Genomic DNA, 12,623 nt, shown 5'->3' with positions numbered 1-12,623 from the left:
AGATAACAAAAATATCTATTTTTGATGTCAGAAGGGTTGATTATAAGTAGTTGTGAAGGGCTAAAGCTAATCTTAAATTTAGAACTAGCTAGGCACAAACTGTGTATAAAATCATTAAGGGAGGCAAGGGAGTCGGTGTGTCGAAGGAACCTCGGATCACGTGGTGATCTAAACCTAAAAGGGACCATGGGCAGCCCGTTTCAGTAGCGGTGTCTATATCTCACTTGAGTTGTATGCTGGTCTGTGTTACGGGATGAATACAGGAATTGGGCGCTGTAGTGATCCTGTCACGGTGCCAGCTCAGACGACTACTGATTGATTAGATAGTGCGGGCCACGTGACCCGCAACCTCATGTAATGTAAGGGTTTGAGTCCAATGCGGTTGGGCTACCGTAAACAAGAGAAGAACTATTATGAGAAGGCTACCAGAGGACGGAGGTGTGGGTGTGGTATCCCATAGGGCTCAATTCCACTAGGGTAAATTGGGGACAAGAACAACTCTTGAACTCCTTCAAGAGTCCAAAGACCTCAGAGAGTTAAATACATCAGGAAGTGGCAAATCTCTAACTAGCTTATCCGGGGAACCCCTGCTTCCCTGACAGCTGGTTCAGCCAGCTTATGTAGAGAGTCCATTGCCTCCCTCAGCCTTCTTGCAACCCACGCCGTTACATGTAAACTCAGAACCTTGTCTGAATGTAGCTCTTCAAGCTACGTCTTCGTCCTAGCCTGCCAGTTAATACAATACTGTCTGTTCAGTTCTAGTAATTCTACTCACCTGCCCGCCCCGTGACAGATCCGATATTATTCAAGAAGAGGGTCCTGGGGACCAGATGCTCTTATGGCTCGTCCGGCTCCGCACAGGAATCAGGAGCGCAATCCTTCCAGGAGCTGCGCATACTATCGGGTATCAACCCGTTACAGTCCGTCTATATAGCCACGTTTTCCCCAGCCTTTTTCAAGGTTGTTCCTAGATAGATGTGAGCGCAACAATAGTGGACCTTTTATGTAGACATGTTCATTGGGTTGGGTAAACCCATACCCAACCCAACCCAACCCACAATGGGCTGGGTATGGGTCAGAAATTTTACCCAAAACCCATATGGGTTGGGTATGGGTTTGAAGTAAAACCCACACCCAGCCCATAAACCCATCTTTTTGCCAAGACTTTTATTTCACGTGATATTTGTCACCTAGTTAGTACTAGATTGAGGCAAAAATTAGGCACTAAGGCACTAATTACCCTAATTTAGTTTAGGTTGATGCGAAAATCAGGCATTAAGGCATCAAAAATACCCATATGGGTATGGGTTTACCTTACCCCTAATGGGTTGGGTATGGGTATGAATTTTGACCCATACCCAACCCATGCACATGTCTACTTTTATGATTCATCACGTGACTCGTCATAAATTATGTATCTTTTAAATATTGCATAACTTCTTGCATAAATATTTTGCCGCGTTGAAAGGCCGCCCTGCGACCGGGTGTGTCAAGATTGAGACTACTATTTCGAAGAGATTGTTGCGACAGCCGAGAAACAAGGCCATCAACAGACGGAAAGTATTTCGGCCGAAAAAGCTTCTGCCGAGACAGCGACTCCGGAACTGGATTAGTATATCACGGCATCCTTGAACGATATGCATTCATCGCAAACGACACCCTTGAGCGATGCGCATTCGCGACAGTAATGTCCCGTCTTCACCGTCTCTTCTGTCTCGGACGAATGTTGACATTCGTCCAGAGCAGAGGGGCGCCCATATACTATAAGTAGCTAGTTCTTTCATCAATGAAAAAGCAGACTTCACAACAACCACAATATTCAGTACTGTAGAGACCACTACACTTGGTGGTTTGTCTACGGTGTTGAGTAGTGGTTTGTTGAAGCTCACCAACTCCTTTCTACTGCAGTAAACTCCAATTCCCTTTTACTGCAGTAAGGACTCGAGCACCGTGTAAGGGTTACTGGATTTTACAGAGAAGACAAGGATGGGAACAAGAACTCGATAACATTTCAAGACTGATTCTTGAAAGAATCATGGGGGATCCGGGTACGGATCGGTTAAGTAGTTGTGGGTATTACATGTCAAATGAGAAATTGACCGTCCAACCAGAAATGGTTGACGAAACTGGATTGTCTATCTAGGGATGAAACCCGCTTAAATACACACATTATGGGTCCTGCTGACATACGCAGCACACCCCTTAATATCGGCCCTTTGACATTACATAACGGTCACATGATTTCCAGATTATCAACTCCGTGACACACCGTTCTCAGTTATCGGCGACTAGCTACCTACGCTCGCTAAGCGAGCGACATTTACCTTACCCCTGATGGGTTGGGTATGGGTATGAATTTTGACCCATACCCAACCCATGCACATGTCTAATTTATGATGCTCCATTCGACCATATAAGGTAAACAGGCGACTTCTGCGCGCTTGATTATCGAACAGATTATGCTCAACATCATTTGGCAGTTTAGGAGCCAAAGCCGAGGACAATAATACATCCAGCAAGTGAACTCGACGAAGGGTCCGCTAGGAATCTACCGTGGTATTGCTCTTGCGATACGACGTTTCTCGAGCTCTGCATAGTAGCTATCTAGTGTAGTCTTCTCAGTGCCTAATAACATGAGCACTTTTGTGGCAACAAAACTGTTAGAACCAATGGAATCTGGTTTACTGCAGTGAATGAACTCGGGAAGTGAATAGAACTAGTGGAATCTGTAACAGGTTGAATCCTGGTGAACTATCACGTGGTTGTACCACGTGACCCACCAACCGCATATCTGTGTCATGTGCACACCCGACTCGTTTTTTACGAGTCGGGTGTGCTTCACCGGTTCTGCCAATTTCACCGGTTCTGCCAATTTAAAATATTATTTTACTCTCTCTCTATCAATTCTGCTTTAAATACAATTCTGCTGCATCTGTTTAAAATATAGTATATCCCTTTCCATCGCCTCCAATATTTGGCCATTTCCCCCTGAATTGGCTCCTGAATCTGCTCCTGAACCTGCTCCTGAACCTGCTCTTGAACCTGCTCTTGAACCTGCTCCTCGGCCTGTTTTTGAGCTTTTAGAGCTTCTTGGGCCTGTTTTTGTAATTTTTTTTCTAGTTGTAACTCCTCCTTGGTTTTCCTTTTCTTCACAAAGCGTTTTATATGGTGTAGGTTTAATACACCAGTCTGCTGGAGGGGTGGTTGGTTAAGCTGTCGTTTGGTTTTAGAGCGCCGAATTGGTTCTTGCGCAACCCTAATATTCTCAACCGTAATCTTAAGATTTCGATACTCTTCTTGGATCAATTGGGAATGGCGAGTAAGATATTTAAGACCCCTTTTAACCCTTAGTTTGAGGAGGTCTATATCAATATGCTTGATAATCTTCTCTTGGTTCATCTGAAGTCGTACTAAGGTTTTTGGCGGAGTATATTCAATACTAGAGGAAGAGAGTGGTAGAGATGGTGTGCGTTCATCATTGTGTTGACGAAGAGGACCTATAAACCATATTGTTATTGTCGCTCGCTTGGCGATATTCGAATATCTTGACTGAGAACGGTGAGCTCCAACGAACCACTACTCAACACCGTAGACAAACCACTAAGTGTAGTGGTCTCTACAGTACTGAATATTGTGGTTGTTGTGAAGTCTGCTTTTTCATTGATGAAAGAACTAGCTACTTATAGTATATGGGTGCCCCTCTGCTCTGGACGAATGTCAACATTCGTCCGAGACAGAAGAGACGGTGAAGACGGGACATTACTGTCGCGAATGCACATCGCTCAAGGGTGTCGTTTGCGATGAATGCATATCGTTCAAGGATGCCGTGATATACTAATCTAGTTCCCGAGTCACTGTCTCGGCAGAAGCTTTTTCCGTCTGTTGATGGCCTTGTTTCTCGGCTGTCGCAACAGTTATGGGATCGTGCCTACGTTCACGTCCATTCTACTGAGCTAAAAGACTATAATGATTTCGCTCTCACGAAATCATACTTAGGCTCTACTTGTATAGTGCCACTCTTGATCCTACACTAAACATCATTTGTCAGGTGTTCTTAACCTATGACACCTCACTAGGTTGAAAACCACACTCATCAAAGTTATAGATTAACCGCGAAGGCATACCACGAAGCAGATCATACCAATGACCTATCTTAGCTGGATTTTTAGCCATCATTCGCTTAGAATCCTTGACTTTCTGCTTCTAAGGACCTAGTTTTAGACCTTTAGGAAGACGCTTAGTAAAGCGATATACCCAATTTGGCCCAACAGTTCTAGTATCCTTAGTATCTTCAGAACTAGAATCTTGAAGTAGGCGATTTGCCCACATCTCAACCTGTTTTGGTGTTGGTGGCATACGCCAATCAGTTAGCTGGGTAATTTAGCGTACTAAAATCTCCTCCTGGATATCGGTAAAAACCTTATTGACTGGTTTTTGTTGAATTTTCGCGGTCGCATTGGTTTTAACGCGGTTATGGAGAGTACGTCGATTGACACCAAATTCGCGCGCAATCTTAGAGATATTTGGGTTTTTTTCGCGTTTGGCGCATCAAAGGCCTTAGAGAGATGGGCCTTAGTCGATTCAAAGGTTTTAGGCATGGTGGGTGGGAGATATTGGGTAAAATAGAATGGAATGTGGAATTGGAAGAACCGGTGAAAAAAAAAAAAATTGGCAGAACCGGTGAAGCACACCCGACTCGTAAAAAACGAGTCGGGTGTGCACATGACACAGATACCTCACGATTCCACCCCGAATTATTTACGTTCTTCAAGGATTTTGTAAACAGCATGTGCCTAGCTAGTTCTGAATCTAAGATTAGCTTTAGCCCTTCACAGAATCGGAGCATATCCTATTCCATCGCGGGAACTCCGAATGAACACACATCTTACCGCATAACTTACTACACGTACAACGTAGTAGTAACAGTGCATCGAGATCCCTGTGAACCGACAAAAACCGACATAGCACGACCATTTCGAGCAAGTATAGTAGAGTATCATAAAGCACATACGCATATAGCCAAGACACTGGCCGATGCCAGAATCTGCCTGCATCTCTGTCTTGTTCTCCACAACGACGAGTCTTGCAGCTATGGTCTCGGTCTCACCATACCAGACCGTGTAATCAGGCTTGCCTATGAGGCGGTAGTCCATTCCCTTGTACGTGACCGGGCCGTGCTCCCACGTGCTCTCCACTTGGAGGCTTATGGGCTGTGTCTTCGGTGGCAACTCGTCCGTTACCAGCTTCTTAGCCAGTACCAGCAGGTGTTCTAGTGTAAGTCGAATGCTAGTTTCGTTCAGCTCACTATATCCAAAGGAACATCTAATCTCGACCAGCCAGGCAGCTACGCAGTTTAGTTAGATATCATCCTTTCTTGTTTCCTTATCCGCCCAGTCTCAAGGACTTACCATGCCAGTCGGGGACTTCAACATCCCCGACAATACCAAACTCAGTAGTAGCGAAACTATCGATCAACTACGTTGAAAGGACAGGGCTCACACGTTGCACTATATACACTGGAAAAGGGTATGGTTCGTCCTAGATTCTTAGTATATACGTTGTGCAAAGTGGTGTGAAATGTGTTCGATTCATGTAGCTACTTGAGTTCCTAATATAGTCGTTCCCCCGTGACTCGGGGGTCTGTTTGTTCCGTTCCGGGTTTATGGTATTGCACGATTGCAATATCCATGTTCCGACAGAAACCCTGCGTCAAATCCAGGATCTTGAAGTTGCAGATATCCTGGTATTTAAGACTGCTCATTGCCAGGCTAGGCAACTTTTCTGCTGATCCTCCGGATTCAACACCAGTTTATCATAACCATCCACGGTCATTTTTCCCTTTTTGACCATTTTCCAGCTGTCTACCATCAATTTCCAGCCCTTTTCTTTTTTATCGAGAGGCGACATAGTGGGTACTAGTCCGAGATGAAAAATAAGCTCAAAATGTGGATGAAAGCAAAATTCTGGAAAGAAAGAAAAAAAGAAAGAAGCAAGAGGAAAGAAAATCGAAAGCGCGATCAGTATACTTTGGGACTCCCCAATTAGGCTTAGTTCATATCACCAGCTTGTAGGTCCAAAAGTACACTTCATAGAAAGAATGAACAGAAACAGTGGACCGCACTCTTCGCAGGTCGCTTAAGCTGCCTGAGAACATTACTTTCTAATGAATGATTTAAATCATGTCTTTGTTGTTGATATCGATCATTTTGCAACCAGAACATTTTGCTCAAGTTGTCTCTATACGCAAAATAATGGGCTGTCTTGGCCGGATCACATGCCACGATCCTGGAAACATGGTACATGTGATTTCATGGCATTATTGGGCACTCCAATTGGAAAAGTCGTGGCTCATCTTGTTTTGGGAGCATGGAATCGTGGCACTAGACGAATTTCAAGAATCGTTACTTGGGGAGATGAGAGGAAGAATGGGTTGCAGATGCGATTTGAGATTGAGGAGATACTTTAGCCAATTCATGTATTTCTAGGAGGTAATTAGCTAGTATAATGAAGTCGTGTACCTAGATATCAGGTAGGTCCTACGTGAAGTAGGTCCACCATATCCTTGGAACATGTCGTCTGAGTTGTCCGCTGATTGGCTTAGAGTCCGATGAGTAAGCACTCTATACATAACTATTTTAGAGTCTTGGTGCCTAAGGCTTAAGGGATCGAGATTAAGCTAATCATAACCCCACACCACTATATATTTAGCCCTGCATATTGTGAGTACTCAGGAGTCAGTGACCCTCCTTGCTGATGACACCACGAGTATTACGTATTAGCCCATGCTTTCAACCTTGAATTAATTTTGCACCTTCTTGTTTATTGGAACGCTCAATTGGCTATATTCTCTAGATACTGCAAGATAACCTAAGTAAACATGGGATCTTAGTGGACTTTACACACTTAAAAGTTAAAGCTTCAATTTAGTTATTTATCTATCACTTCCATCTTGTTCCTGTCGGAGTTAAACATACTCGGGATATTTATAGTATCAGTCATGTGACTTCGGGCAGACAAGAATATAATTAGGCTATACACTCGGTATTTACTCCATAGTTACTCAAGGAGAGGGTCAAGATCTTAGATGTATGTCAGACATGTATCTGACTATACCTGGGTACCTAGTAGGCTAGATATGGCATAATATGATATGTCACTCGGTGACTAAGTCTATATCCATTTAACTTTAAGTGACAATCACTTGGTCATGTTCCTGTATACCAAGAGAATAACACGGACAGGGGAAAGGAGGACGAGTCCTGGATAAGACGAAACTTAAATCTAATGGAGAACAAAATGAGTGGGAAATATAGTAATTACTGTTTACTAGGAGCTTCCTAAGTTCTTGGCCCCCGCATCACCTGCCACCTGGTTGCAGCCCGTTCACATACTCTTTCCCGGCTCCTCAGCTCTCTCGTTTCATCTTTATTTCGTCCTTTTCTGCTCACTTCTTCTCTCCTTGCAATTTCTTCCCTCCTTCCTTCCATCGTCCTTTTCACACTGTTTTCTTTTCCCACTTCCCACTTTGATCTGCCTGATCCGGACTTCCCTCAAACCCCGCCTCGAATTCTTTGACCTCTCTTGACCTTGGTCGCAATGTCGGCCCCATCATCGACAACTGTCGCCAGAAGCAAGTCGACTTCTTCACGTTCCGATAGACCTCCTCCATCAGAGCTAAATCGCACTCGGTCAACTGCGGTCCGCTCTACCCAACCTTCCCAGCCTTCCCAGCCCCCATACTCTTCCCATGACCGTCGGATGCCTTCTCGCCGTGAGCCCTCTTCTGAGCGGCCAGACACTGCCCGTGAATCTGTCCGAAAACATGAGCGCAACCCCTCCGCGCAGACCCACCACCGAGACGGTGATGATGGTGCAGGCACTGTCACAGCCGACCGTGCGACCGATTATGTGACGTCCGCAACCGCCTCGCAACCCAGACGCCGGACTACGCTCACCACTCCCACTGGTCAATGGGCACTGGGCAAGACAATCGGCGCTGGAAGCATGGGCAAGGTGAAACTGGCGAAGAATATGGACACTGGCGAGCAGGTGAGTAAAAATCGGTGAATATCGTCATATACCCGCACTAACATCCGGTCGCAGGTCGCAGTGAAAATCGTCCCGAGGCTCTCAACCGAGGAGCATCGCAGCACCCGAGAAACCGAGAGAGCAGATCGCTCGAAGGAAATCAGAACGGCCCGAGAGGCTGCCATTGTCAGCCTCGTCAACCACCCGTATATCTGCGGCATGCGAGATGTGGTGCGTACCACATATCACTGGTATATGCTTTTCGAATACGTCAACGGTGGTCAAATGTTAGACTACATTATCTCCCACGGCAAGTTGAAGGAAAAACAAGCGCGCAAATTCGCTCGCCAAATCGCCAGTGCACTGGACTACTGTCATCGTAACAGCATCGTCCATCGTGATCTGAAGATCGAGAATATTCTCATTAGTAAGACCGGCGACATTAAGATTATTGATTTTGGCCTGAGCAATCTCTTTTCCCCACGAAGCCTACTCAAGACATTCTGTGGTAGTCTTTACTTCGCTGCTCCCGAATTGCTCCAAGCAAGACAGTATACTGGACCAGAAGTGGATGTCTGGAGTTTCGGAATTGTCCTTTATGTTTTGGTTTGTGGCAAAGTACCATTTGATGATCAGAGTATGCCTCAACTGCATGCCAAGATCAAAAAGGGCGTGGTAGAGTACCCTCCAGGTCTTTCAACCGAATGTCGTCACATCATCTCTCGCATGTTGGTCACAGATCCAAAGCAGCGTGCCACCTTGAACGAAATAATGACACATCCGTGGATGAATAAAGGATTCAGTGTTCCCCCTGAGAACTATCTTCCTCAAAGAGAAGCCTTGCAGCTTCCATTGGATCCAGAAGTTATCGAGAAGATGACCGGCTTTGATTTTGGTCCACCGGAGTACATCAATTCACAGCTGACCAAGGTATTGAACTCTGAAGAATACCAACACGCTGTGCGACTTAACTACCGGGAGACACCTTTAAGTCAGGCCGAAAAGAAACGCGGTGTTTTCGATTTCTACAAACGACGCAACTCCGCTGCTAGTCGTGATACTCTTACTACTTCGCCTTCCGTCGAGGCCATCCAGCTGGGCAACGACCCATTGAATGCATTCAGTCCGCTAGTGTCGGTATATCATCTTGTCAAGGAGAAACTTGACCAGGAACGACTAGAAGCCCACCCCAGCGAAAAAGTTGCCATCCAGAAGACTCCGGCGACTTCGGGTGAAATTTCGGTACCCGAGTTGGCGCCTCCAGAAGCCGCCTATACCAACCAATACCAAGTTCCAGGAGAAAAGGATACAGGCCGACGGTCTCGCCCACGAGCTAGAACACATGGCGAAGACGAAGTTACGGAGGGCATCAAGAACTTGCACACATCCTCACCCGCTGGACGCCCCGAGGTTCTCGCAAAGAAAGAAAGTACCGCTGCTGGTATTTTGCGGCGCTTCAGCACCCGCAAAACCAAAGATCGCAGTCGCGATGTCGAGCGAGACCGCGTCAGCACCCCAAACACTCCTACATTCAATGTCCAACCTCCCGCCGACTCGGCTTCTCCATTGCACCGTGGATTTAGTGTGCGGCGAAATCGTCGGGCTGATCCATCACCAGTGCCCTCTCCTGCGACCAGCCAGCCTCAGCAAGATCTTCTCACAGCCCCCAACACAGGAGCAACACAGCCAAGTAAGGTATTGGGACGGTCTACCAGCGTCAATTCTTCAGACTATCGAACTCGACGAGCAGCTAGACGGGCCGATGATGAAACATTGGATGCCGAACGACAACCTCCTTCAACAAGCGGCTCGGATCAGGCTGGACCTAATGGCCAGAGAGATCAAGTCGGTACCAAGTCTGCTTCTCAAAAGCATACTGCGCGCACCATGTCTTTGGGTCATGCCCGCCGCGAAAGCATTCAGGCCCGACGCGCTCGACGCGAAGCGGCCCGAGAAGCCAATTTGCCAGAAGAGACTGACGCCGATATTTCGGGAGCAGGTACGGCTCTTGAAAGTGCCAACGAAGGCGAAGATCTGTCCAAGCCAGTTTATCTCAAGGGTCTTTTCAGTGTGTCAACCACTAGCAGCAAGCCCCTGCCTATGATCCGATCCGATATTATTCGCGTCCTGAATCAGCTGTCTGTAGACTATGTCGAGATAAAGGGTGGATTCAGATGCCGACATGCCCCTAGCATTGACCTTGAAACCGTTGTCGACAATCCACCTAATGAAGATCGACAAGGCCAGATTTCGCACCGCCGCCGGATTAGCTTTGGCGGGCTTCTCGGTCACGATGAGACCCGAGATGAAAACCAATCGGCACCAACACGGCTGCCACGTCGCGGCCAAGCCGCCCCAGATCACAGTTTTGTGACCAACTCCGACGCATCCGAGGAATACATTCCCCGGGATAATCAGCGCAATGGTCCTGTGGGCGAGCGAGTGGTTGGAGAGACCACCACCCGTGTACAAAGCGATACTGGAGAGAACCTCATCCTTCGCTTTGAGATTCTTATCGTGAAGGTTCCCGTGTTCTCGCTCCATGGTATCCAGTTCAAGAAAGTCTCGGGTGGTATGTGGCAGTACCGAGAAATGGCCAAGAAGATCCTGGATGCTTTGCGTCTGTGATCACACCCTGCGTCAATCGATGAAACCAAAAAAGCTTTCTATGAGAATATCATTATTTTTTGACTTCCCATAAGCATTGCTAGCCCATATTCATCAACGACGTATCCGCACGAGCATATCTATTCCATGTTACCTTTGCAAGCCGCCTCTCAATTCCATGCTTAATCTTTTTTTACTCCCCATTGGAATTCAGCATGCTTTTAGCCCCATCAGCCTTATTGTTTTGGTCCCCGTTTTTTACCATCATATATTAGCCTCCCACACATCGCTGTCGGCTGTCCCCCACTCGTCGTGTACAATAGAGACGCATTAACGAGGTCCCTCAATTTCCCCTGCTTTGTTTTCAACTCCCTGCGATCAAATTTCTCGGGATGATGAGTGAATAGTGTTGTACAGTTTATCGTTGAATACATTGGTAGTTGACGAAATTTTTATTTCAAATGTGTTTCAAGGACTAGAAACTGCATAGGCAGTGACGACATGCATTACTACCTAAGTTATCAAGACCTCCTTGGAAGACTCATAGAAAGATTCAAACTTCAAGCTACACATTGGACCAATAAGTTCTCAATCTCTTCAATGGCCCGTAATTTCAGAGTTAGAGCCTGCATTTTCTATGATTTAAAATATGGGGGACTTACGGTGGGAAGTTAGTCGTAGGGAACTTTCGAGTAGCCAAACTTCTTCACCAGTGTCTGCCTTAATGATTCTTCATGTTGAGTCAGTACCTAGTTACTCTGTAGGTAGTAAGAATAAATGAACCATGAACAGTTACTTAAGCAACTTATTCTCAATTTCTGGTATCAGGTCATGAGACTCACTAACATAGGCGATCCTGCATAGTCAGCCAGATCCGAAGTTTTCGATATTAAATTGGCTTGAGACATTGTGGAAACATGAATTAACAAATGAAATGTGATTGAATAGATGACCGAACTCGTGGGGGAGGCCAATTTATAATGAGATCATAAGTAAAGTCCTCATTTCGTGATTACGTTATTACTCTGTAAATCTGTCTGTACATACTTGTGCTAGTGTAAACTCACGAACCCAAGATCTGTTATTCCGATAAACCGCCCAGTCAGTATGCTCCACATCAGTGATTACATAAATTGGACGGAGGTAAGTAAGATCTGGGAAATAACGCCACATGTCTAATCTGGCTAGTAAGCTGATGTCCCTATATGCTTGTATCTACAGAGGAACGGCTAGATTGAGGGCTGTCTTACTCACAGATGGATATACGCGATTCTTATATAGTTTCGCCTCAGATGGAAATGATCGGCGCCTTAAATCGATGAGACAAACATCGTTGATAGTGATACCTAAAAAAGCGTAGATGAATTCATAGCAATCAATTGTGGAGAATATGGGGCACCCAAGATTCTATTCCAAGATTCAAGCTAAAGGCCCCACGAAGATACTTAATGTAAATCTCCACCGATGCCGATGCATCCACTGCGATCCAGTGGCTCCAGTTCTGTAGTAATCAGCTAAGTTCGAAGTTCAATGTTCAAGAGCGAAACAATTTTAGTGCTGAACACTGTTAGCATCTTACATAAAGATACGACTCATGACTATTTAAAAAGTTTAAGTGTCCAGGTGAAATTTTGCTTGCGAACCTATCGTAATGAATCAAGGTTCAGATGAATAACTTGATATAGGAACAACCTTGGGAGGAATCCAGGCCCCTTATCTTTGTAAATTCAGAGCTAACGAGTCAGTATGATCACATAATCGCGGGGTTGTTCCATCTTACAGAGATTGGGTTCCACAACATGGATTCTTAACGAATCTTCTATCTACGACTTTTCATTCCAAAATTATCGCTTTCATTTCTAGAGAGATCAATCAGAGCTGGCTTGAGCAAAAGCCTGACTAGCGCAACCTTCAAAATTAGAGCAATCAAATTCATATCACTACGCGGTCTCCACTCACTACAATCAACATCTGTCGGATTAGAAATC

At 45.6% G+C, this 12,623-nt stretch overlaps 1 protein-coding gene across 1 annotated transcript; it reads left to right on the top strand.

The window, feature by feature from the left end:
• Positions 1-7,596: 7,596 nt before the first annotated feature.
• Positions 7,597-10,656, top strand: kin1 (putative serine/threonine protein kinase Kin1; the record flags this gene model as incomplete). The annotated part of the gene is made up of 2 exons (XM_057205373.1): positions 7,597-8,049; positions 8,104-10,656. The coding sequence occupies 2 exons, from the start codon at positions 7,597-7,599 to the stop codon at positions 10,654-10,656; spliced, it is 3,006 nt and encodes a 1,001-aa protein (XP_057065980.1).
• Positions 10,657-12,623: the final 1,967 nt, after the last annotated feature.

The sequence above is a fragment of the Penicillium taxi genome, assembly GCF_028828555.1.
Source record: "Penicillium taxi strain IBT 34144 chromosome Unknown utg000002l_segment0_segment0, whole genome shotgun sequence".
Lineage (NCBI taxonomy): Eukaryota > Fungi > Ascomycota > Eurotiomycetes > Eurotiales > Aspergillaceae > Penicillium > Penicillium taxi.
The sequence above is the reverse complement of the archived record's forward strand: the minus strand, read 5'-3'. Positions and strand labels throughout refer to the sequence as shown.